This window comes from Rhea pennata, chromosome 13, assembly GCF_028389875.1.
Source record: "Rhea pennata isolate bPtePen1 chromosome 13, bPtePen1.pri, whole genome shotgun sequence".
Classification (NCBI taxonomy): domain Eukaryota; kingdom Metazoa; phylum Chordata; class Aves; order Rheiformes; family Rheidae; genus Rhea; species Rhea pennata.
Window position 1 is genome coordinate 1624766 of NC_084675.1, and position 26942 is coordinate 1651707.

The window sequence follows — 26942 nt, forward strand, 5'->3', positions numbered from 1 at the left end:
TCCCTGAGCTGAAGCCAGTGCAGAAACACAAGTGGCTCAAGGAAGCCTGGGCCTACAAGGCAGCACAGTACAGCACAGAATAGTACACCTTAGCTGCCTGGGGTTGCTCACAGCCCTCTTGCAGGCTGTGGCCACCTCAGGGACCCACCACACTGATGCTGTAGCGACCCTGACAGGCTGCCGGCCGCTGGTCAGGGCTGGCAGCCTGCAAGCAGCATGCACGTGGCTATTGTGCAGCTAAGGTGGACGGCTGCAGTGCACTGAGGCGGCTGTAGCATGTTGGGGCCTGGTGCTTGGGAGCCCCAGGGCTGAGCTGAGCTACAGATGGTCCCCCTCACCCCCAGCCTATGGGGCTGGCATCAGTGTGAGCTACCGTGGGGCTGCCCGCAGGCAGTTCCCTGCCTCCCTGGGGTGCAGCGGGGACACGCCGGCCTGCTGCCCGTTCATCATCCAGGGGCTGCGAGGGCAGTGAGCCGAACCGAGCTGGGATGAACAGCACTGTGCCACCCGGGGGGTGAAGAGCAGCCGTGCCGAACCACCCGAGCTGCGTGGTGCTGAGTCGGGCTGAACAGCGAAGGTGCTGTACCGAGCCGGGCTGAACTGTTCGGAGCCAAGCCGTGCCTTGGTGGCACGGAGCCGGGCGAACTTCTCCCATTGGCAGGGCAGGAGCGGCTCCGCCCCTTTCCCACCGCCGGCGCTTTTATAAACGGGGAGCAGCGCGGCGGAGCGGGCTGCACGCGGGGCAGGGCGAGCGGGGTGCTCCCGGTGCGGATGGAGCGCTGGGCGTACGGCTCGCTATGGGCGGCGCTGGCCGGCGGCCTGGCGGTGCGGGTGGCGCGGCGGGACGTGGTGCTGGGCCGGGCGCTGGTGCTGCCCCTGGCGTTGCTGCTCGCACTGCAGAGCCTGTGCCGCGCCTGCCTCCCGCTGCCCCTGGGGCTTGCGCTGGCCGCTGCTGCTGGCTGCCTGCTGCTGCGGCGGGCTGTGCTGCGCAGGCTGCTCCCGGTGGCGGGCAGAGCTGTCCTCGTCACAGGTGAGTGCCCCGGCCCCCCGCTCCACTGGCCTGGGGGAGCCTCAGCCTCCATGCCCTGAAGGCCCCTGGTGTGAGCCACTGTGGCATTGGGGTTGCTGAGGTGGCAGGGAGCATGGCCTGTGGGTGCTGCCATGGCTTGGCCTGCAGCTGGTCCTCTGAGCTGGCTGTCTGGTGCCTGAGGTGGCCCTGAAGGAAGGATGACAGCAAGGTCTTCAGCTTACACGCTCTTCCAACCTTCTCTGTGTCCAAACAGAAAAGGCCAGACTGTATCTGCTTTTGGCTTCCTACCCCTAAATAACCAGGACTCTAGGATGTTTCACGGGCCCCTGGAAGTGGTTTCTTGACTCAAGTTCTGACTGCCAGTTCCAATGTAACAGCATGAGTTGCTTCCTCTGAAAAATGGGATATTGAATGGGATGCATGGCTAGTCTGGAGTAGAACTGGCCCTCTGGTTTGGGAGCATTTTGGCTGGCCTGGGAGCTGCTCTTGCCTCTCCTCTGGAGCTGTGCTCCTTCTTAGAATGCTGAAAGCTTCTTGTGGCATATTTGACCTAGAAGCTATGGTGAGCACCAGCTTCTCTAGGGCTGAGCATCACTGATCTGTGCAGAGATGTCCTGGGGGCAAACGAGGCCACTTCCTCTTTGCAGGGGAATCTTTGAACACACCTGCTCTGCTGCTGGTGCCCATGTCCTCTCAGGGCTGCCTGGTGCATGGTGGAGTCACTGAGATGCTCTTTTGCAGGGGACATTGGGCTCTCCTAGTCCAGGATTGCACAGCTGCGACTTGACTTGCAGCTGGATCTCTTTAGGGTGTTAGTTTCCGATGTACAAGTGCTTTACCCTCTCCTTTATCTTGGCAGTTGTGCCAGACGTACAACTTCTTCCGGGTGATGAGGATGGTTGAGGTCAATATCTGCAGGTACTCTGCCCTGAAACAGGGGTTAGCAGGCATAAAGTGAGCAGGGAACACCCATGTCAGGGTTTTCATTAATGCTGATGTACTGGGGAGAGGATTTGCCAGCTCTCTCGTGTTTCTGTGCAATTGCAAAGATATATCTGCCCTGCAGGAGAGGCAAGCCTGTGGGCATGATGGTAGCAATGGTCCTGAGAATGCACTGCCTATGCCTTGGTGGGAAGGTCTGGACTGGCTTCAGAGAGCTCCGAGTCTGTGCTCAGAGTGAGAGCTGGGAGCTGGAGAAGAGGATGTACATGCTTTCTAGGAACTTTCACCATTATAAGATCTTTCCTATGAGAGAGAGAGAGAGGTGAGAGTCCAATCTTGTTTGCAGGTTGAAGGCCTTTATAGTGCAGCTGGAAGGTGGAAGCAGAGCTGCTCTTAGGTACAGAGTGGAAGGCAGCCTCTCTGAACGAGGAAGCTTAGAGGATCAGGGCAGCAGCTGGTGAATGAATGGATGATTCAGCCAAGTGAAGGTCAAAGTAGCAGTGGGGCAGGGCTGGTTGGGGAGGGCTTCTTGTTGGGAAGACATGTATGGCAATCATATACTTGTGGACATGTGTGCTGTCTTGCTGATGCACTCTGGCATGCCTGATGTGTGGCAGACCAGGTCAAGCCAGCCCTGTGTCTGTGGCACTGCCTATGTAATTAGTGAGTCAGCAAATGGAACAAGGTGTTCTTGCCCTGGTGCATGGAAATGACACCTTTGCAGCTCTGATGTTTGCTTTTAGCAGTAAATACTTTGTGGTTTTACAGGTTCAAGTTGCGGCTTGTGTTGCGGGTCAGTTTTCTTACTCAGCTGCTTGAACAGGTGCCTTTGAAGGCAAAGGCAAAGGGTTGCTCTCAGGTTGGACAGCTATCCAGTCATTTGTCTATTTGCATAATAATTAGCCTGATTCCTTTGCGGATTAATTCAAGGCACCTTCTGGCAACTGGATATTGAGTAGCAGCTCTTGGTGTCTCTTCTAGGAAGGCTGTGCTGTCTGCCAGGCACAAGGCAGCCAGGGAATGCCTGCAGACACCTCTTTGAGAAAAGTCATCTGTCCGTCCTTTTGCCTGCTGGAAGTAAAACACTGCAGAGAAGAATATAGAGGTGGGCCACTGATGCTGGGCTGGGACAGATCACATGAAGCAAAGGTTCTGACTGTTGGTCAGAATGTGCCTGTGGTGGTCCTTACTCTCTGTATTGCTTTAGGCCATTTTAAAAATTCAACAGGGTTTTCCTGAGGTAAGCTGCAGGCCAGGACCAGCACAATATGCTGGACAGATCAGGATTGGACTTACCCTTCTGCTCAGGGTGGAGACTTCTAGCAGGAATGGAGATGCATCAGTGGAGGTATGCAGGCTCCAGGAATGTGCTCCTACCATGCTAGCCAGGTGTTATGCTAGACCCTACAGAGAGTAGCTATTCTGTGTTCTGTGCTTAATCAAGAAACACGATAAAGCCTCTTCCTAATCCCTTCTCATCCGTTAATGCCTACCTCTGAAACAGCATGGGTCCCAGCTCAAAAAGCTGCATGCATTGTTTCTTCTCACTGCTCCTGGGCTGCTTAGTCCTGTGACAGAGTTGCACAAATTTAATTTAAGAGCGTTTGTCTGGAGCGTGAGAATGTGGCTGCAGCACTGATGCATCTCCCAGTCAAAGCTTTACCACAGCTCTTCTCATCATCTGAGAAGCTCAAACTGAGCTCTACCTGCAGCACCCTTGCTCCATGTGCCAATCTAGACTTTTCTAGTCAGAGCACTCTAGTTTATAGAGCAGCTGATGGAAAAACTAGCTTTGCCTCCTAGTGAAAGATTAGAATAGATGTGTGTCCAGAGCAAAGCTGCTGACCCGGTGGGAGTTCTGAGGATTAGAAAATTTTATTCTCAAAGTGAGTCTAGAAAGTTGTGATGTTTCCCAATTGTGTTGCACATTGACATTTCAGGTGTCATCCAGCTGGCTGGGACTTAACCAGAGCAAAGAGTAGGGACAGGCATACAGCTGCTTCCGCCTATTGCTGGAGGGGAGTGATGTGACAGGTGATGCAAGCTTCTGTGGAGCATCCCCTGGGCTAGTGGAATCTGTGACTGCTAGTCTGTGCCATTCTGCTGGTATGTGTTTATATCTGAGGCTGTGACTCTGGGAGTCTTTCTGTCCTGACTGCAAGTCCTCTCTGGGAGTGTGGCTTTGGAGTATGCACCCCTGTTCAGGGGCAGGGAAAATGTTAATCCTGTCTTCTGAGGAAACATCATAGCTATTTGCACTGTATGAGGATACAGAAAAGGGTGGCTGGCAGACAAGAATGCCCTGCTGTGTGCCACAGATTAGCAAGAGATCAGCTCCAGGAGGATAGGAGAGCATGAGGAGGTGCAGAGGATTTGGCTGCTCAAGTCCTGTGCTGAGAGACCTTGGGGAGCTAAACCTGCAAGACCATGTAGTGTGTTTATACTGCTGCTTTAATGAGTCTCTGACTCAGTGAGCCTAAACCTGCCTCAAAGAGAAGCCCACAGTGAGGTACCAGCTTTGGTCAAGCTCAGGTTGCTGCACTGCCCCGGCACAGCCCTCTTGCAGTGTGGGAAGATTGTGTATGGGCAGCTGCTCTAGCTCCTTGTCTTGAGGCTGATTTGGATAGCCAAACTACGGACTCTTATCTCAGAAGGATCCAATTACCCTGTGTTCTTTGCTGTTTATGTGTGGTCAGGCTGCCCTATGGCACTGTGACTACTCTTAGGTTGATGAGCACCCAAAGGCCAATGATGCATGTGGCTCGCTGGGAGCAGAATTGGCCTGAGTGCATCAAAGAGCTAGTCTGCATGTGCATGCACCACCTCTTCCCAAATTTAAACCGCATGAATAAGCAGATACTATTCAGTGTCTTCAGGCTGCATCAGAGTAGTTTTGTGTCATCGGAGTGGAAACCACGCATTGCTTGTAGATTTCCAGTAGGAAAGAGAAAGGATGCACCAAAAGTGCTCCAGCTTCTGTAACCTTTTACCTGTGCCTTTGCACACTTTAGCCACTGCTCACACTTCTTAATGGGTAACTGTGCAAGCAAATTTGAAGGGGCAAGGGGGGAAGGGGATGAACTTCCATTTCCTGGCATCTCCAGAACCAGACAGACGGCCTTTTTTGCAAGGTCTGCTTTGGCCCCAGCACTAGTTACTGGGCTCCAGGAAGTAAACAGGTCTCCTTGACCCATGTTGCTTTAGCTATCAGCCCAGATGATCTCTTAGTCCCTTCTGGCCTCAGTAAATATCTGTCAAACTCAATGATTCTGTGTAAATAGCTAAACACAAATGAAATCTAGGGTTTGCTAGAGATAGTCTATCAGAAGCATCCTGTGGCTCAGCTGTCTGAAAATGGAGACAGCTGAAGCAGTTGTGAATCTCTTGCTGTCATGTAGCTCTACAATGTTTGATTGCTTGCAGTTTTGCAGTATTGCCTTATTTACTGGAGATTCATGGAAAGGACTGAATGAAAAATAGCCTGTAGACCTTGTGTGCGTGCAGTGTTTTGCTGGAGCAGAGGGAGGATCAGAGTTCTGTGCAGCAAAGTATCAGTTCTCATGCTTTTCAGTTTGGTTGAAAAGTTGAAATAATTAATCTGTTCCATTTGGAGCTCTAAGTAATGCAAAGCTGTAGGGCTGTTGACTGGAGATAGTAATTAGGGTCCCTTGCATCCCTGTTTCTCCTTCGGAGAGTCCAGACTACAAAGACGAGGCAGGCAGTCCTGCACGTGCAGACTGATCTGCCCCTGAACAAATCATTTTGGAGAACAAAAGCAGTTAGTAGGGCAGACTGAATCAGAACCAATCCTGATGTCTGTTCTTACCCTTTCTCTTCCTCCTTTCCCTACAAAGGAAACTCAGTTTTCCTGATGAGGCTCTCTTGTTGTAGTTGCATGCTCCATTAACAATCTGAAATGGGTCACAGCTTAAGATCATTTCCAAGGTTAACAGAGCTTTTGCAACATGATCATATTGTCAAACAGAGCCTCAAACATTTCCCATGGATTCAACAGATGTTGCAGCATCTGGTGACTGCAGTAGATCTGTGAAAGTGATTCAGTCCAGATGTCAGGACTCTTGTTCTACTGTGAAGGTGAATCACTTTCCTTGTTAAAATACCAGTATTACTTCCTGTCTCGACTTTGCAGGCTCCAGCTTCTGAAGAACTTTCTGATGATCTTCCTGCTGCGGGTAGCTATACTGGATGATCAAGAGATGTAAGGAGTCAAGATCTCAGTGGTGTTCAGTAATGCATGTACATAATTAGGAGATTTCCTTTTCTCTGCTAGCTGTTATGGCCATGGTCTGGAGCTATCCTGTGGCTGGCATGTGAGCACAGGTGAGTTAACGTGGGAGAGGGTGTTGCCCCAGCCTGGTGCCTGCCAACTCTGAGATGAGTGCCTCTGCTACAAGGTCTGGCCCCTTGAGACGGGTAGCAACTGGGCACTGCTGCATCCTGGCTGGCTGTATGCTGGAACATTAGTCGGACATGCTTCCAATCAGTATTTGACGCCGAGCCTCCTATCAGCCCCTGGCTGCACTCAGCATGGAGATAATTGGATTAAATAGGATTGTCCCAGGAATGGGTTGCTCCATGCCCCTTGCCACTACCTAACTGATAACTCCTGTTCAGTTATGCTTTTGGACCTACCTGCTTGTTTCAATTCACTTAGTAGCTCTGATTCTTTTGAAGTGCAAATAGTCTAACCGAAGGGACTGTGATAAAGCAAATAGAACTTGCAGAAAGTGTTACTGATTTTTTTAAAAATAGTTGCAACAATTCAACTGTTAAATGAATACTTCTTGATACAACTAAAGCATGTTGTGATAGTTCTCTGTAGGTAAGTTCTTAGAGTAGCTGTTCTAATCTGTTTCTAGAGTTGTTAACAGTTTTAAAGTACTGAAGTTATTCCATGGACTATCTAAATGCAGGAAGAAAATCAGTTCTCTGGAACATCTCTAACTTTCCAGAACCCATTAAAAATTAACTGTAGAGAACTATTTCTCCAAGTTATGTTTGTTGGGGCAGAAGGAAAGCAACACCAAAACCAAGCAGTCAGACTCCAGACCCTGATGTATAATCAGTCTTCTGCAGATTAAATAAAAATAATAAAACCTTAACTCTCCAGGTGAAGAAGTATTTCGTTATTTTGTTGCCCATCTCTGGGTGCGGAGGGAAAGGCCGCCTTTCTCTGCTTCTCTCTTTAGCACTGGTGAAGCTCTTGCTTCATTTTGTGAGTAGTTTTCCAAGATTTTAGGATTCTTCCCCTTGATAAATTTCTTAAAATACCTATCTAACCTGCTCACCACAGACATTTAGATACATATGCTTAACTCTTTCTCACTGATCTATTAAATAAGCCCTCTAACAATACAAATAAGCCCTCTAATAAGCCCTTGAAGCCCTCTAACAATACAAAGACTTGGTGGGTTTTTAATGCCTTTAACCAAAAGCACTGAGTACAGCTAATTAGGAGGAAAAGCACATGAAAACTGCACATTGATTAGAGCTCAGGGTTAGGCAGGGATGTGAGAGCAGCAAAGCAGAGACCATTCTCTGCCGAAATGAGAATGTAAGATGATAATGAATATTTCCAAAGTAAAGTGTAGGTGCTTGCTATCCTCTAGTCCAATGAGCAGCACATCTTTAATGAAACCTTGTATAGTGTTGTTCAGTGTTGAGTTTAGCTTTTCTTAAACAATGATCTAACTGTAAAATAGTTAAGCTGCCTTACTAATGGCAGCACAGAATTGGTAGGCTTGCACAGCCAGGCTTATCTTTCATTTGATTGGGCTGAGGGTGTCTTGAACATGCCTATATCAAGCCAGTTCAAACTATTTGCCTTTTCCAGATATTGCTCTCATTGCTGGTCCAAAACATGCTTAGCTGGAGACATCTAGGTGGCCTCTGTTTTTCTGTGCTTGTTTAGCTGATAGTTCAGCAATGTCTCCTATGAGAGGAAAAACTGCAGGGTTCTTGTGCTTTTCAGCACTCATGCTTTGCTCATCTTAAGATCCATCCTGAAATCTTGGATTCGAGATACTGACATGAAACTTGCAAAGTGGAAAATGGATGAGAACTTGGGAGTCATGCTGCTGATGTGTTGCTATAGATAGAGTTTGGGACTTCTTCTTTTTTTTTTTTCCTGAGGTTTGCCAAGTGTATGCCTCAGTGTTTCCTATTTCTTCAGCTTTCTCTGGCTGCTGTGGTATATCTACTTTTTCTATAGCAGCTTCCAATTTCTCCTCTTCTGTCTCAGCCTATGTGCAGCATAACACTTCTGCTTCCTTCTTCCCTGAAGAGCTGCCAGTCTCAAGCTTTATCAACTTTCTTGTTCAGTGCTGTTGTGTCACATATGGTGCTGTCACTGGATCTGTTATCTGTAAGGCTATAATCTTGAGAAGAACTGTATAGTCTTTGTAACATAGCCTCTTACCATGCTGGTGACCCTTTAGAACCTGCCTGTAGACAGAGAGGAGAAACAGACTGGTGACCTGAGTTCCTTCGCTCTAGTGGGAGACGTCTCTGCCCTCAGTGTCCTCTGTGGGGGCTTTGAATGTCTGGTCTCATTTTCCAAGCCTTTCTCCATATGTTCTTCTGCCGGTGGTGATTTCCCCATCACCACTGGGTATCATCATCTACCTGAAATACTCTTAAGCAGACCTGTAATCTCTCTGCTCCCTCTTCTGAGCTAGTGGTCAGGCTTCAGTCTTGTGTGAATGTCATACAACATGCATCTGCTTCTCACAGCTCTTTCCAAAGACACCACGGCTCAGTGGCTGCTCCCTTCCAAGGTCCCATATACCCAGTGGGGGCAAACTCCCTAACCTACAGTTTGCAGCCTTCCTACAGTGATTTACCTTGCATTTTAGGTGGCACATTGGGCTCTACTCATGACAACAATGGCTTGCCCCAAGCAAGTGTTGTGTGGGGTGCTGGCCTGTGCTGTGCTTCAGCTCAGGCAGCAGCTGTTTAATATGACTATGCCCAACCTAAGCAATGTGAAGGGACTCCTTCCTATGTGTGAGAGAAAATGCACTAAGGTAGTCTTATGATATCCAAGCTCTGACTTTGAAGAGCTGGTGGGAAATACTGGTAGTAGATGAGGGAGAAAGGCCTCATAACTTAAACTGGGTATAGAAGTGGCTAGTGTGGCTTGGGGTAGCCACTGGGGTATGGCTCTTGGCTGTGAACAGCCTGGAGATCTACATAGTTCAATATATTTAAAAAGTTGTCTTGGCTGAAATTCAGATAATGCTCACTCAAATGTATTTGCTTAGTTTCTAAAAATGTTTTTCTGTCTGCCTGGGCAGGGGATTGTAGGATGTGATGTGTTATGCAGGAGTTTATTCTTGCAGCAACAGGAGTAGCAAGATGGCATCTTATAAGCAATTTAGAACTTAGTTGCATCAGACTGGGAATATTTTGTTAACTCCAGTGAAATCTGCATAGCTTCAGTATAGTGTCACAAGTGCTGCAGACCAAGGTGCATAAAATCATAGAATCAGTAAGGTTGGAAGGGACCTCTGGAGATCATCTAGTCCAACCCCCCTGCTCAAGCAGGGTAATGAGTCCCTGCACTTGCTCTGGAGGGACCGCTTTGGTCAGCAGCGCAACAGAGCGGTAGTGTTGTTGCAAGTGGTACTTGTCCTCGCCTTGTGATCTGTTCAGCTCCACTTTGTAGTTCATAGGGTGACATTACACTTCTTCGATGGCAGTTCATATCTGGACTGCTCTGGAGCAGGACTCTCCCCACCTTGGACCTGATCTACCACGTGGCCAGCTTGACCTCACAGAGGAGGTCTTACCTTTCTTCTTTTTTCTGCAGTTGTTGTAGTGCTTGGCAATCTTTGCTAGAGATATATTAATTCCCTGACATGTCCTGGGAGCCCTCTTGCCTCTATGGCAGTGTTAGTGGCTCACAGTGCTCTACAACAGAGCAGTTCATTTTTCCCTCCTGCTACATATGAATGGGTCAACTCTTGTTTGTAGCAGACCACAACTGTGACTTTGTGCTTCGCATGCTATGTACCCTCTCTTTGCTGGAGTTCCTGTTCTGGAGCGGGGGTTGTTGATTTGTTATTGGATGTGGAAGATGAGTACAGATCTCATTTAATACTTCTCCAGCCTGCTGGAAATACCTGGGGAGGCAACTTTTAGCCTAGGGATGTTCTCTGAGCAGTGCCTGTAGCCTCTGCCTGGCACCTTGCCTGGATGTGACTGCTGCTGGTGCAGCAAGAAATCTTTGATCCTGTTAGGCTCCCAGTGGCTGGCCTTGCTCTCTTTAATCCTGCAAGATTCCAACCTTCACCTCATTGCTTGGAGGCATCTTTAGTACTGCTTTGTGATTGTGGCTGGCAGAGCTTTCTAGCCATTTTAATTGCCAGCCTGACTCTCAGCATTTCACTCTTCACACTCTTACGGATTCAGAGTCCAGGCATACACAGACATTGCAGGATGCTGAGCCAGATTAGAGATGAGTTTGATCTGTTTGCTGGTGCCTGCTTGTGCAAAGGCTCTGAACTTGACTGCACATTTCCTAGGCTAGGTAAATGCTGGCTTGCAGCTATCTCAATTGCCATGCTGTAACCTGGCTGGCCCTAGGATGGTAGGTATCCTTCCCCAATGACAGTCCTTGCTGATGAATCTCTTGTTTTATAGTTTCTGTGTTCCTGGTTCATCATGTTCTGTTTTAAAGTGATTATTCATCCAGTTATCTCTGAAGTTTTTCTTTACAACGTTTTCTTTGGGGGGACATAAATTCTAGATTAGCTTAATGAAAAGTACAATTTGTACCATTTTCCAGGCAATATTTGTACAGTAATCTTATCCTAGATGGGCAGGATGTGAACTCTAAGCTCCTTAGTGGGATGGATGGCTTATAGCCACACTGTTTCTGGTTTCTAAATCTAGTTTATTCCTACCTGGTACATCACCAATCCCACTGTCAACAGCGAAGCGTGGGAAACATGCAGGAAGGAGATTCAGCTCCTTAAACTTAAGTCCCACTATTGTTACTTCTCTAGGAGATGATTTCCCCTCTTGGAAGCTGTCCACTCCAGTTCAGCCTGAGACAGCTCATGATCACTTCTTGTGGGAGGAGGTGGGGAGCTGTTGATTCTAAGAAATTCCCTGCATGCTTTTTCTGCGAAACCCTGAAACTTCACAGTAATTCTTGCTCAGAGGATAGTCACTTCCTCCGTGATGCTCAATTCAGCAGTTGTTTTCAAACCTCTCTCCAGCCATGGTACAGCAGTAGCACACTGAGGCCTGACCTCAGCAATGGCTTGTAGCATTTCACCTGCCACAGCAGCATCTTGCTCAGGCACAGTCTTTTGCAGAAGTGTTTGGTGTAATGGCTTGGGATTAGCATGTTCTGGTGCTTGCTGCGGGGGATGTGCTTGATGGTGTGTGCCTTGTCAGTCTTTTGTTCCACTGGATGGTGGTTAGTCCTCACTGATAGCCTGTGACTGGTTGTGTTGCCTTACCAGGGTTAGGTTATCTCCTAAGATGCTCCTACTCCTCTTGCTGCTCTGTCTGAGGAAAACCCCAGTGCTTTCATACAGACATCCGATGTTCCCATGGATGCAATACATTAGCCTGAGCTCAGTATGCTGAGATGATCCAGGTTTTAAGCCACCCTCCTAAAAGCATGCTCTGAGGCACCAAGGCTGACTGCAACTTTCTTCAAGTTCCTGGGGAAATTCTGTCCTTCAATATCTTACTAGGCAGTCTTGTGAAATACTGCTCACTTCTTCCTACACACCTTCGTGGAAAGGTAGATGGGGCTCACTTCTGTCCGTGTTGTTCTAGAGCAAGTTGCAGTATAACTGGGCCTTATTTGTCTTGCCGTTTTATTAGCCCATGTTTGTACCTGGCTGGCATGGGTAAAATGAGCAAGCTGAAAACAGCATGCACTGTTCAGGTCGGAGACAGAAAAGTCATGTGGTTAGCTCAGCAGCTTTTAGTGATAGTGACAAGGAAAACTGCATCTCCCTACTGTGATTTATCTCAGGCCTGTTTGTGTGATGTTGGGTCCACAAATTCTGGTGCATCAGAGCCAGCGCCTGCTTCTGAAAAATTGGGTTTAATTCAGGAGTCCTGGTCACAAATAGGCACAGTCCTCAAGGGCTTCTCTTTATCTTCTGTGCAATGCAGGAGGCTGGGCACCACTTTGAGTTATCTGGGCAGAAAATCACATTTTCCCCTTCTCTTTGGTTTGCTAAGTGAAACATATCTCTCTGTGTGGAGGTTACGGCACATAATGCTTCATAAACACTTGGCTAATCCTTCCTAATTCATACCATCTGGCACTCGAAGGCTCTGTGTGCTGCTCCAGCCAGCACCTCCAGCAGGGCCATGTGCTTTCTGTCCTGCTGCCCATGGCTGCAGGTTTCTTGCAGTGTGGGGACTTGTGGAGAAACCCAGCTGCAGCCATGCTGTAGGGCACTGCAGCCAGGAATCTTGTTGAGAGCCCTGTGCCACCCCTGCTCAAGGAGTATAAGGCACCAAAGAGCCCCAAGTTTTTTTTCTTCCAACTCAGGAGAGCTTTGGGCAATGGGATGCAGAGGCCCTGGAATATCTGGCTGGTGCATTCCATGGCCATGCTCAGGAGGGGAAAACTTACCCAGCCCTAGTAAAAGGCACCTGCAGCCTGTTGCAAAAGGCTGCCCGAGCTCTTGATGAACCCTGGGGAGGAGGGTGAGCAGCCTGCTGACAAACAGCCATCTGTTTCTAGTAGGACCGGTTGTACTGACTGCTGCTTTATGCAGACATGTTTTTTTGAAAAAGGCTAGTGACCTTTTTGTGGCTGGGACTAGGACAGACTTGAGCCAGGGTCCTATTTCAAAGGGTTCCCTATTAAAATAAAAGTGTAGTAAAAGGAACTATGTGAACAACTTTAAAGCCTGAGGGAGTCATGTGGACTGCTGGGCCCCAAACCCTGCCCTTCCTGGAGTTTTGGGTGCCATGGGGAGTGACTCTGCTCTGTTGAGGCAATGGACTCGGGGTGCATGGAGAAGCTACTGCTTTCTGGTTCTGTATCTGGCATCACAGCTGCAGTCTGCAAGCCTCACAGCAGATCTGGTCCTGCCTAGCCCCAGCATGCCTCTGCCCGAGAAGCAGTGGCCTCCAGACAGCTCAAGGGTCACAGGTGTGGCACCTCATCCTGGGCTCTAAGGTGGGCTCGGAGCAGTCAATACTCAATCTCCCTGCTACTGCATGGGCCTGCACACTTGGCTCAGGGCAGTTGGGGGCCCCTATGGGTGGTGGGATACCTTCCCTGGCCAAGGCCCTGCCAAAGGGAGGGCTGACAGGGTAATGCTGTGGAGCAGCAAAAACACTTACCTGGGCCACTGAGAGGGTTTGTGCTTGACTGTGTCAGCCCCTCACCTGGCAAGGGCAACAATGGGATTTAGTTTGTCTCTAAAGGCTTCTCCCTCAGTTTAGTTTGATTTATTGCCTCCTAAAAGCACACTTTGAGGACAAGCAGCTTGAGTATGGGATGGAGTTACAACAAGCTCCTACCACACTGGCCCCATCCACTAGAGTGTTGGATGTTAAGGCGATACCAAAGGGAGAGGCGGGGAGAAGTCCTCGACCCTGCTGCCTGTGCTGCATGCTTTTGTGTGAGTCATTGACCAGGGTGTGGTATACTGTTGGTTGGAGAAGCATCCAAAACCATTGGGTGATATGGCATGGAATCTGCTTGCACTCTCCTACCTAGCTCAGCCTTGCTGGGAGGGTCAGGCTGCTCTCCTTGAGCAGGGCAACCTGAGTGCCAGGAAGTGTTCCATGCCCAAATTCAGCTGGTAGCAACTGTTTCCAATACACGGCTTAAGGAAACCCCTGGTAGGTGGAAGGATACCCTGTCTTCTTTGTGTAGATGTATCCTGGCCTGGAGGTCACATGCCTACACAGCTTTTTTTGCTTCCCTTCTGCAGCTTCACAACTTGCTGCAAAGGGAATCAGCCTTTATCAGGAACCAAGCACTTCCTGCTCCCTGTAGCTGATGCTGCTGGCCACCTTCCAGCAGATAAGGTATGCCATGGCCCTATTGGGCTCCTTGCACTCCTCATTTCCCAGGAGGTGGCTGATAGCATCTGCTGAGATGCCCTGTGTGCCTGGTTGCAGACCCATGCCATGGGGGCGCTACCAACTCTGGCTCAGGCTAGCAGAGGTGCTGGCCTGATCAGAGCCTGTGGGCTGGTGAGTGATGTTGCAGTTCAGCTGCTGCAGGCACAGATGCTCTTCCAGTCTCCTCCCTCCATGTGACCTTGCCAAGAATTTGTTCTCTCTCATTTCAGGCTGACATCACCTGTTTATCACTCCTCTTTCCAAACTTGCATGGCATCTAGGAGGTGTTGGCTTTGGGGCCCTGCCCCAGACACATGGCCTTTTGTTCGATGCTTCCTCCTGACTGGGCCCTGCCCCATGATTGGAGACCCTCTTCATGAAGGGTGTGCTTCATGCTAGCATGCCATCCCACTGAATGTGTTGCCTTGTGCCTTCTGGGGAGCTACTTCTTGGGTCCGTTTGCAATGGCGGGATGACATGGGTACATCAGCTTATGGCCATGCAGCAATGTGCAACTGCAGCCTGGCTATGAGGTCAGTCTGTGTGGCTCCTCTCCCCTCTCCCAGGTGTTTTGAGCATCAAGGGTAAGTAAGTCCTTAGTGCTGAAGAGCAGAGGGAGCAGCCTCTCACGGGCTGTGGGGCAAGCAAGGTCCAGGGTAATGACGTTCCTGAGAATCACATCTCCTCCTAGCACAGAATCACTTGGATAAGCAGTGGGGATCAGTAAGTCTTCTCTCCCAGACCTAGCTGCTAGAAAGGATGGTGTGGGAGCAGGAAGGATGTCCAGTTCCTCTCACATCAGGTCCTAGATGTATATAAATCTGCTTGTTCTGTAATTAAATCTGCCACTTCTTGCTAAGCTGTTTCTAATCCCTCACTGTTCTTCTGTGCCTCTCTGTCTCTTCTCTCTCAAGGCAGCAGCACCAGGTCCTTCAGCTGAGCTCTTGCAGCCTCATGAGCTGGTTGGAGGAGCTGCTCCTGCTTGGGGCAGAAATGGCTCCCAGTGAGAATGAACCTCAGTGCAAGCCCATCATTTCCAGCCTTCTCACCCCCTAAACTAATGTCTGTGCTTGACCCAATTGCTTGAACCCTTCCAGGCAATAGCCTCTGTCTGGGACTCCCCTCTCAGACCTCTTCTCAGCTCTTGTTTCCCTTGTTGCTTGTTGCTCCATCAGCACATTCTGCAAAGGAGACATGTTCCCCTCCGTGACCCTGTAGGCTCCGTCTGCTTCAGACATTCCAATCTAGTTTCAATCTCTGACGCTTGTTCAACATCTCTAGAGTATCCCACAGCCCATTGAGGCTTAGCAGGAGCAGATCAGAAAGGTGAATCTTCCCCTTCCTCCATCAGTGCAGGAGACATCATGGTTCTTTCTCTGATCTGAACAGTCTTGGCACATCTCGGTGTGGAAGGCTGTGGAGCCTATAAGCAGAGCTGTCTGCAGCTCCAGCTCTTTGTGCACCCAGCCAGTCTCTTATCCACACTCTTTATATCTTGCTTAGTGCTGCCTCCTCTTTATCAATTTGAGCTATCTTGCCTTGGGCTTTTTCATCTGGAAGGTCTCTGTGGAGATCCTGGCTCATCCATACCTTACCATGTCATGGCATTCCCTGTTCTCTCTGCCAGTCCCCCTCCATTCGCTGTTACTTCTGACCAGACCTGTCCCGGCTCCATGTGCTCAATAAGCATTTGCAGTTTTCTCCCAAACTGCCATCGTATCTGTGAGTAGTTTCCCAGAGATGAAGCATCCTTTGACTCCCAGTGAAGCTCCCCTTTTCACTGTGTCAAAAAAGACACAGTAGTTGTCATACCAGTCTCCAGGAATTGGGTGAGTGGTGCATATGAGAAAAAAAAATATCAAGGGTCCCTTGATTTCTTTTTTCTTGCCACTGGGTTCAGGACGTGAGCACACAGGGGTGCTCCAGAGCACCAAGAGCATCCATTCCTGGGGTTCAGTCCTCTCTTGTTGTCAAATCTGCATGCTGAGGTTAGGAGCGAGGAAAACTGGGCCTGTTCAGCCTGGGGAAGAGAAGACTGAGGGGGGATCTTATCAATGTGTATAAGTACCTGAAAGGAGGGTGTCAAGGGAATGGGGACAAACTCTTCTCAGTTGTCCCATGTGAAAGGACAAGAGGCAAAAACTGATCCACAGGAAGTTCTGCCTGAAGGTGAGGAGGAATTTCTTCACTGTGAGAGTGACAGAGCACTGGAACAGGTTGCCCAGAGAGGTCGTGGAGTCTCCTTCTCTGGAGATATTCAAGGTCTGCCTGGATGCAACCCTGTCTAACATGCTCTAGGTGGCCCTGCTGGAGCAGGGAGGTTGGACTAGATGAGCTCCAGAGGTTCCTTCCAGCCTTACCCATTCCATGATTATTCTGTGATTATTCCTTTAGTGGTGCTTGGGTTCTTTAATATGTTAAATGCAATTGGCAGGGTCCCTCATGCCATAAAGCTGTGCTGGGAGTTTTTTAAAACATTCTGAAGTGGCCTGAAGTTGTTCCTGGGTACAAAATCTACCTCCTCATCTCCCTCATTTGTGGTAAAAAACAAGTACCATTTCAGCTAATGGAAGAGGGGCTGACTAGATGAACCTCAGCAAGGCTGGAAATGGTGACATTGTAGTGACATGACGGAGTACCACTTTCTGCCTATAGTGGATCTTGGTTGCCTGTGGGCAACCTGTTCCACTGCTCTGTCACTCTCACAGTGAAGAAATTCCCCCTCCCAGCTTGCACAGCGAAGACACAGCCCAGGTACCACTGGTCCCTGGAGACAAAAGCCTGGTGCCTTCATCACGATCCCAGGCAGTGACTGACTCTACTCTCACGCTTGCTGCTTGCCCAGGCTGTGTGTTGAGCTGTGGCTGCAGTGCCTTGAACAGTGTTTGGGACAAGAAGGACCCTATTCTGCATTGCAGCTACTGCTGTCTGAGGTGGGGGGTCTGCTTTGAATGTGGGCAAGCACCTGAGCACCTGGCTGGACCAAAGGCCTTCCCCCCCCCATGCTGGAATCAACCCAGTTGCTTGTCCTGACAAGTCTAGCACTGGTTTATCTGCTTCTCAGATACCAGTTCTCATGCCATGAAGCCCCCATCTTGGTACTGCATTTAGTCCTTGTGCCCTGTATCCAGCTGCAGTCTCCCATTTGGCCAGCCATATGAAGGAGCCGCTGTCACTGAATTGAATCCAGCAATGGTGAATTCTTGTGTGCAGGAAGGGAACACCTATGAGCAAAATATCAGCCTTGTTTAACTTGGTATCCTAGGCAGGATTTGAGCTTGGGCCTACAGAAACAACAAATCCAGAGCGTAATCCACTTGGCTTTGTGTCTCAAGATCTCCTGTGGCTGATGGGTGTCTCTGAGGCTGATGCCATCCTGGCCTCATGCCTTTCTTTCAATAAACTCCTTTGGCACAAACATGAGATGCTGTTAGAGCCAATGGCAGAAATACCAGCCTACTGTGATCAGCAATATGGAGCAGCTGTGAGGGGAGAAGCCTTGGATTTTCATGGCTGTGGGCAAGCAGTGACTTTTGCTGCCTCTTTGCACCTTCTAGATCTGTCACATCTTCCAGATTCAGCCATGATTATCTGGGTCCATCTCAGGCTGTCTTTCAGAACACAGCCTTGGATGGTGCAAAGGCACCTTCAACTCACTGGCCTAGTCCTAAGTTGGTTATAGGGCTCTGGCAAAGGAAGTGTGGAGATAGGCAGGACATGAGACTGGCATCATGACACCAGTGCAGTCCAGTAAGCCTGTTGTCACATGAGGGAGCTTTGTCATACTCCAACATAAGGATTGTGCAGGCTTGTAGGGTCCCAGAGTTGCTGGTGATGGACAATTCTTGGGAAGGTAGCTCTAGAAGGCAAGGCTGGTGGGGTATGCAGCTCAAAAATCTGTGTGATAGGTAGGTATCTGGCAGAAGCTGCTGGGATTGATGTCTTGGGATGGTTCTGGGATTTTGGGACATGGGCTGCCGCACCACACCCCAACCATGCAGAGCAATGGCAGGCTTTCTCGGGGTGCAGAGGGTGTCTGGCTCAACAGCAGAGCAGTGCAGAGCAGGGGACAGAAGATGGTGCTGCTCTGAATGAAATAGCTGTGCATAGGAATGAAACCTGATGTGATGATCTACCATGAATGACACAGTGCTGACAGGAACTTGGTCTTCTCTGGGTTTGCCTGGAAATGGAGTACCCCCAAAGGACTGGTCTCGCCTCAGTTTTGCTGGGCATCTGTTGAGATGCTTGTCAGGTGGGATGGAGCTCCATGGCAAGGACTGTCCAGCCCTTGGGATTACCAGCTCATTCAGACTGTTGACCCCAATCTCTGCCAGACTGTTTAAGATCATCTCTTTTGCCCATGGAGCATCCAAACCAAAAGATCCAGTCTGGAGAGAACTCCAGACCCACAAGGGCTGCCTCTGACTTTCCCACCTGTCGGAAGGGCTCTTACAAGGTCATCACCCACTGAGTACCACAGGCCTTCCCCCTCTCCAGCACTGCTGGCACCCCATGACTGCCAGTCTCAGTGCCCCTTCCAAAGCAGAGCTAGTGAAGGAGCATAAAGGGTGAGGAGAAGCAGCCTGACAACCCATGAGTGGTGTCCAGGGGGCTGTCTGGTGCCTATGCTATCTGGGCTAATTCCATAGAACCAGTCCTTCAGAGGGTCAGGTGGCTGGGGCAAGGCACAGTTCGAGGGCAATCAGTCTTCAGCTTCCATCTGCGACTGTATTTCAAGGCAGGGGAAGCTTTGTTTTCCCTGGTGCTAATGTGCAAAACCCAGTAACAGTCTTGATTTTAAAAGCCACCATGAGGCAATGCGAGGCTGGGGTGCTGCTCCCTTCATGGCTGCCATGGCACTGGGGGAGGCCTAGTGGGTGGCCACAGGTAGAGTAGGGGAACAGGGGCTCGGGGCCCATCTTGAGGGGTCCCTAGGGTGTACTGCAGCAGGGTGCCAGAGTGCTGCCCCTGCTCCCAGATACCTGCCAGACTCTGAGCTGGTTCCCTAGCCACAGTAGTTTCTTTGCCAAGATGCATTTGTGATCTTCAGGGTTGACCAGCTTCATACCTGCTCCTTGCTTTTCCCTGCCATCATGCCTGACTCAGAAATGGGTTTGGGAGATCTGTCCTGCTCCTGGCAAACAGGGATCAATGTTGAGAGGGGCAGAGGGGTATTGCTGGGCACAGCACACAGTTCAGCTTAGAATGCCTCTGAGTCCTGCTAAAGTGAGATTTGAGGACTCACATCACCAGCCCTCCATCGAATACCATGTCCACAGCGGGTAGAGTGGGAGGTTGTGGTCTGGCAGCATGATGCCTGTCTGGTAGCTGTGTTATCTGCTGTCTCAGAGCTGCTCAGCAAACTGCTGTATTAATTTTTAACATGTGTCGCCATACAGTGAGTTTGGTGCTAGCTGCAGGAGCAATACCTGATATAGTAAAAAGCAAGTCCGGTGTTCAGCCTGACTTGGGAAAACATGCCTGGACTAAACTGGGACTGTGGCATCAGTGGGTAGTATGATGTGCGCTGCTGATACAGCTTTGAGTACAGCAGCAAAATAGCATAACAGGTACCTGCTGCTCACCTTAGCCAAGCAGAGGATGCTGCAGATGGGACAAGGCTGGCCAGGAGCTGTGCCTAGTTGATTTGTCGTGTGCCAGCACAGCTCAGGCCCTCTGGGGTTGCTGCTTTTGCTAGCAAGAGTATCTCTGGTGCTGTACAAGGCAGCTGTTTGTGACTGTTCTTTTTCATCTTCCTGAGATGAGTGGGAGAGAGGCCATCCCAGAAGGGATGCCAGAGGACAAGCCTTTCAGCTTATTAGAGAGACAGTTAAGATGGGACTTGCCATGCAAAAATACCTGCAGTGGATGGAGCCTTCTTCTCCTGGAGGAAAAGCTCTAGCTAGATGCAGTGGCTAGAAATCAAAGTTAGCTTTGAAGAGGTCTCTGGCAGTTACCATGACTCTGCTGCTGACTCCTATGTTAAACTCAACCTGGATGTGTTTGATAAAAGCATGTCTCTGTTCCAGGAAGAACTAGATCAGGGATGGACCAGAGATCAGAACGATCCTTACTGGCTTTCCTGAGACAAAGCTGAGTCCTCCTGAGGTACTCAGAGCTAGCTGGGCTCAGCTGCCCTCCCAACTGGCCTGAGTGCTTGTGTCGATGCATCTCATCACTGCTACACAGCATCTCCCATGGACTGGCAGACTGGAACAGGCTCAGTTTTTCCAGTGCCCAAACACATTCCAAGGTACTGGTCAAACTTTCTGAAAAGCCCCGGGGGAATTGCTGAAGAGCCTTGTGGGGGACCTACTGGTTCAGCAAAAGGTGAAGGATGGAGAACCCTTTGGGCGTACACTTGCCCCTATTTGCAGTGAGACTGACAGGTCCCTGCCACATATGTGCAGGAGTGTGGAGCAGAGTGTCTCTGGACAACCCAGATTTGAGCTCTTCCTGAATTTTCAACCCAGATTGGCCTCCACATGGCCTCTGCTCCCAATTCAGCAAATGCTGAAGCATGTGCTCAACTGCTGCTGGATCAGGGCCCAAGTGTGGGGAAATTGTTTGGCATTGCAGGCTTGGGAGAGGGAGGGAGGAGCTGCTGTGGGCTTAGAGCCCTGATGGCCCTCCTCCGATGCCGTGCCTCTCTGTGCTGGCGGTCCCTGCAGCTCTCGGCTTCTCCCACTCCTGAACCCAGCAGTGTGGTGTCCGGATTGAAGGGTTGATGCGGTCCTTCTTCTATCCCAATGGAATGGAAGCAAAACCATTTGGCACGTGAGGAAGTGATGGGGGTGGGGAGGTGCTAGCTGGCTTCTGGAGCCTCCTCGTGATGAGGCGCTGCAGCATCCTCCAAAGGAAGCGTGCCCAACTCCAGCATCAACAGAGACAGCTCAGACTGTCCGGCTCCAGAGCTCCCTGAAGGAGCTGTGGGAGCTCCTCAGAGCTCATGCTGAGCTATGCTTGTGGCCAAGCTAGCGTCTGTGTGTCTCCCAAATTGGCCTCTGCAGCCTCCCCACAAATGGGCTAGCAAGTCATGCTCTAGTAGCCACATAGAGTAAGCATGGCCCTTTGGCAAAGCTCTGTGCTTTTGGATCAGGTGCCTTGGGCCCCAAGTTTTTAATTCTCTCTCTCTCTCTTGCATCCTAATGTTTCTATTCTCTGTGATCTAATGTCCTTTTAGCATAATACTGGAGCAGGTCCATGAGTGATGCCTGGACATGCTCCTGCAAGCCCGGCAGACATGTGGCTCTCCCTGCAGCTTTCCTCCCACTCTTCTTTGCCAGTGTTTCCCCATCGTGGTGTCCCTGGTACATCTGGGGATCAGCACTCACTGTCACAAAATGGCTTTTGCTCCAACTTTGAGAGAATGCATTGATTGAAACAGAGTTTCAATCTCTACTTTTCCAGCACTCCCAAAAGACAAAGCCACAAGAGAACTGCAAAACCAGGCAGTGGCTCCAACTTTGAATAAAACCAGCTGCTGTGAAGCTTCCCTTGGAGAAAGGAGGAAGGGTGGCCCTTTGCATCAGCTAGGTGTCCACTGGGAGTGCAGGTGCTGATGCAAACTGAGCAGTGCCCCAATGGGCTCTGGTGCCAGCGGAATTGACATTTGGAGCCTGCTTTCTCTGCCTGTTTGCTTCCTGCACTCCCTGGGCTGTCCCCTGCCTGTTCAGGCACCTCAGCTTCCTTCCTCCCCCAGTCTGGGCTCCGGAGCCACTTAATTTGCCTTTTCTCACACTGAATTTTTGCTGCTGCTCTTTTCCCATGTCTCCTCTCCTGGCTACTTGTGGTGTGTCCCTGCTCTGCCAGCTCAGCATCAGCTGGGAATTTGAGCAGCGCGTTAACCTCCTCCGCCAGACATCAGCAAAGACCTTAAATAACACCAGAGCATCACCGCCCTTGTCCCGCTGCGCTCCTGTCCCTGGGCCTTCTGCCAGCATCCAAGGAGGTTTTTTTTTTTTGTTGTTGTTTTTTTTTTTTTGGTTTTTTTTTTGGTGAATAAATTAAAACTTCCGAAACAAATCCTCTGGCTGCCCCAGTCCTCTATGGCAAACAAACCAGCTCTAGTTATTCATCCTACTGGGCCAGCTGCTGCCTGGTTCAGAGACCAGTTCCAAAAAGGCCTGACTTTGACATATGGATGTGGAAGGGCATCTTCCTCACAGAATTTGCTCTCTACTTGATGGGCACAGCCCAAACAAGCCTACAAACGTGACTCTTGCTGTGGCCTCCTGTGCCAGCCCTTGGGGAGGTTTCTATGTATTTTGAAGGTTGGGAGTATGGCCATGAGGTGCCAGCTGGCTCCTGTCCTTTCCCTCAGGAAGCTGGTCCCAGCTTTTCAGGACGTGTGCTACATCCCCACATGTGCAAGCTGCTGCTTGGGCTACTGGGAACATTCCTGTTCCCCTGAGAAGTACAGCCAGGCCCCATTGCTCCCACTGCTTCCTCCTACACTGCTGGGAGAAAAAAAAAAGTAGGGCATTTAATGCTTTAGTCAGAAGCTTTTCCCATCCCACAGAGCTCAGCCCTGTGCTAGGAGGGAGGCAGCATGGATAGCCATGTCATGGCAAAAGTGGCAGGAGCAGGCAGGACGCAGGCTGTGGAGTTCAGCCTCCAGGGACACAGCCAAGTACAATTTTATTTTTAAACCTTATCTTTATTGCAGTTTTCTCCTGCCCTGTTGGGAAATGCGAAATGCACCTTATCTCGCCGACTGCTGGCAGCACGACTTGTTCCCATTCCTCCTGGGGAGGGGAGAGGTGGGTGTGCTGCTTGCTCTGCCAAGAGATGGCACGGACATCCTGCAGCACGCATGGCAAGCTGATGGCATCTCTAGAGGCATCTTCAGCCCTCTCTATTGTTGCCCACTGCCCAGTCCTGGCAGGTAGCCCTCTGCCATGCTGAGCCAGCTGGTTGAGATGCTCTGTCCAACATCCAGCTGGCCCAGCTAAACAGTCACTTGTGCCCCACCTCAGGTGCTGGGCCCCTTGTGGCCATGGCCATGCTGAGAAGAGGGGGTGGGGGGAAGGGGCGTTCAGAGGCACCCAGTGGGTGCCTGCAGCAGGTTGACCTGCAGGGTACCCTTGGCCTCCAGCTTCCCACATGCTGGATCCCGCTAGGAGCCAGGCCTCAGAACATGGGTTTCCCACGATGGAAAAGGCAGGCACAGATCTGGCCTGAATTTGCCCAGGTCAAATCTGCGAGTCCAGCCTGTGGCTTGTGCCCAGCCTGAGACACCCCAAGGTGGCTCTCTGCCAAGTTTTGGCAAGAGACCTTGTCTGAACTATCCCTAAGGCTAAAGTGGTGTCATGCACCTGGGAACCCAGCTGCAACAGGCTCTGGGAGAAGGCCCAGGGCTGAGGGAGCCACTGTGCCTTGTGAGGCATGAGGCCAGATATTTGCAGTGCTCAAGGGTGCAAGGACCCTCTCTGCCATTGTGGGTTCCCATAGGGCTGGGGTCCCTCCAGGCATCTGTGCTGACAGCCATTTCCTGCCAGGTAAGCACCTCCTTGGCCATCTCTGGGGTGTGTTATCACCCTGGCATATGTCCAGGGTCTTTATGGGTTTATGACGCAGCAATAAGGTAAATTAGAGCCTGGGACTGGACCACAGGCACTGAATTGAGCACAGCTTATCTAGCTCCCAAAGCGCTGGAGCAGGCAGCGCCCTGTTTCCAGCCGCAGCTTGCTTGATCAAGGGAACAAAGCTGGCACCTGGTCTCCTTGTCCACCCTGAAGCCACCTGTGTGCCCTCTGCACTGCACTTCTACCCCAGGAACTCAGCAGGTCTCAGGTGCAGGAAGGGCTCTGGCAATAAGGATGCTGGTTGGGTCCAAGCTGGGGAAGCCAGAGCTGCTTCAGGGGAACATTAAGTCCCGTAGAGCAGATGGCAATTCCTGGACCAGAACAGAGGGGCAGCAGACCCCAGCATGCCACTGGGTCTGAAAGTCATGTGCTGGATAAGGCCTGCTCTAGTTGTCCTCCTGTCCCACCTAGTGCAGGTCATGGGGTGCTTCAGGGAGCACCTGTGAGTGCCAGGGGCCAGGTGGGATGATGCATGGAAACAGGGCCACAGAGCTGGCCTTGCAGAGTTTGTGCGTTCCTGGTTTGCCCACAGAGCTCTCCTGTTAATGGTTAATGTGGCCAGGCAGCCACGGTGGCACGGGCTCCCCCCACAGAGCTATCAGCACTGCCATCAGCCCCAGGAACACGCTGTACCTTGCTGGCTTTGTTTGTTTTCATCTCTCCCTCTCTTGCCTGGGGCCACAATCCCTGCGGGTTCCTGGCTCCACTGAGCCCTGAGCTCTGCAACTGTTGTCATCTGCTTGACTTTGCCACCACCTGAGAGCTGCTACTCCTGGCCCTGGGCATCAGCCAGGGACATGCCCCTGTCACTGTGCTGCACCTCCCAACAAATCTCTGTCTGAGGGGCTGCACTAGTAATTTAGGGCTGTTTGGCAGCCATAGGGATGCAGAGTCAAAGAACTTGGGGGCAGTGAAGGAAAGGAACAGGCAGGACAGGCAGCCAGAGGTGCTGCAAATAGCATGCCAGCTATAAATCTGTGCTGAAAAGGGCTGGAATACCAGGGGCACCGCTGAGACTTGGAGGTGGGCTAGGCTGGAGGTGGAGGGGAATGCCAACATTTCAAGCAGTGAGCGTTGCCCACGTCTCTGCCTTGGAGGGGATTTGTTTAGTCCCAGGAGAGCTGCACAAACCTCAGTTCCCAGGTGGGGAGTACCACAGGGAGACCATTAGTGCTGAGTTATGTCTATTAGTGCCAAGTCAGCTCTGCTAGTGCTGTGTCACCTCTACGATGGGACAAGCAGTAACATCATGCATGTCTACCTGCACACACACATTCATCTCCCGTACAGACCTGCATGCAGGCAGTGTAGTTACAGCTGTGGAGATGGTGAGATTTTAAAGGCCGGTGTTGATCGCGCTGCCAGGTAAAACTATGATGAAAAGGAAGAGCAGAAACTTTCAGGGCACAGAGAGGAAGGCAGGCATAGGCAGAAACAGGCACAGCAGAACCAAGTGCTCCCATGTTCCTGTGGGATGTTCTCATGGGACTCAATGAAGATTGTGGAGTTGTAAGAGCAGATCAGGATTGCCCATATTGTCTTTTTTTTTTTTTTTTAATGATGCCCCAGCCAAGTGTGCGTGTGTGGGGGTTGCTGTATATTTTATCCCTCAGGCTGCATCACAGGAGCACCTCTGGGAGGCTAAAAGTGTTCACAGAAAGGCAGCATCTTTCATTTAGGCTTGCGTCAGCTTGTAATGATGGCTCATGAAGCCATTGCAGGCTGGAACAGATGTGACCTGGTATTGGTTTTATTGGTTTCAACCCCATCTTGCAGTACCCTGTCTGAATTCCTGAGGCACAACAAGGCCCAGAGAGCAGCTGTGCCTGCAACTGCCGAGCTTGCCCTCTGAGGTGTTATCTGCAGCTCACATCAAAGCCATGCTCTGGGTGATTGGTTTGCAGATAATGGAGTGTTTTCTTCCTCCTGCAGGAGGTAGAAAACAGCAGCTAGGTGACCTGCAAACACCCTAGGCCAAGGTCACATCCTCCCAGTAGTCAGAAGTCAATGCCTCCAAAGCAGGGTGGAGGGTTGGGGCTGCTTTGTTACACAGAGTGGAAGGGTGGCCCAAGACAGCAGCCAGAGAGTCTGGGAGGGCCACGTGCACCTGGAGGTGAGCCTTGCTCTCTTGGCTCCTGCTGTTGGGCCTGGGGGACCACGACCACCTGGGCTCATCGTGGGGGAAACAGTGAGCCAGAAGAAGGCAGAGAGGTCACCTTGGGTTTAATCCCTGGAAATGCAGATGCAAAGCAAGAGGGCTGTGGGATTCTCAGAGCAGGGGACACCAAGGCTGAGGTAGCCATCACTGACCACTCCAGGGATCCTCTTGGCTCTCACAGGCTGCGACTCTGGCTTTGGGCAGGCAACTGCACGTCACTTGGATGCCATGGGTTTCCGAGTGTTTGCCAGCGTGCTGGACCTGCAGGGCCCTGGGGCCCAGGAGCTGCAGAAGAGCTGCTCGCAGAGGCTCACACTGTTGCAAATGGACCTGACCAAGCCAGAAGACATCCAACGTGTCCTGCAGTACATCCAGGCTCACACCGACAGCACAGGTAGGAGTGAAGGCATCTGGCATGGCCCTGAAATTGCACACAGCTCCTCAGGCTCTCAGCACTGCAGCCTGAATCTGGGATGGCTCTGCCTGGCCTCCAGCCCCTCCTTGTGGGTTGCATTCCTGCAGGTACCCCTGCCACAGCCTGCACCCTCAGGAACAGCTTCCTTTAAATAGGCATGTCCATAGGTACCCCATGGTTCCCCTGGAAGGATCAACTCAAGAGGAGCAGCAGCTGGGACCCCTGGGGTGGATGTCCCACTTGGGTCATCACTTTAAGCTTTCCATATCCACAGGGCTCTGGGGTCTCGTGAACAACGCTGGCTTCAATGACACCATTGCTGACGCAGAGCTCTCACCACTGGGCAAGTTTCGCACCTGCATGGAGGTGAACTTCTTCGGTTCACTGGAACTCACCAAGGGGCTGCTGCCCCTGCTCCGCTCTGCTGGCGGCCGCATCGTCACTGTGAGCAGCCCTGCAGGTGAGTAGCTCCAGCACTGCAGACGTGGAGAGCTGGAACTCCTCTGGGGTACAAGGCCACATAGCACAGAATTGGGTGGTATGCCACAGCTTGCCCGGGAGCTCCAATAATTGAATGCAGAAGCTGGGCTGCAATAGGTGGGGGTTCAGGCCCTCTCCACCAGTCACAGCTGTCTCAGGTGTCAGTAGGGTGAGAAAGCAGGAGAGGTGGTCAGCAGCACCTCAGAGTTCCCCAGATGGACACACTGTCCCTCTGTGTGACCTGTGAGT

General features: G+C 50.9%; 1 protein-coding gene across 1 annotated transcript in view; it reads left to right on the plus strand.

Moving 5' to 3' along the window:
- Positions 1-771: 771 nt before the first annotated feature.
- The window catches only part of HSD11B2 (hydroxysteroid 11-beta dehydrogenase 2), a 28871-nt gene continuing 2700 nt past the window's right edge, over positions 772-26942 (plus strand). The window contains exons 1-3 of the mRNA XM_062586839.1: positions 772-1030; positions 25980-26192; positions 26488-26673. Coding sequence (XP_062442823.1) covers positions 772-1030; positions 25980-26192; positions 26488-26673 — 658 coding nt within the window. The remainder of the gene's footprint in view (positions 1031-25979; positions 26193-26487; positions 26674-26942) is intronic.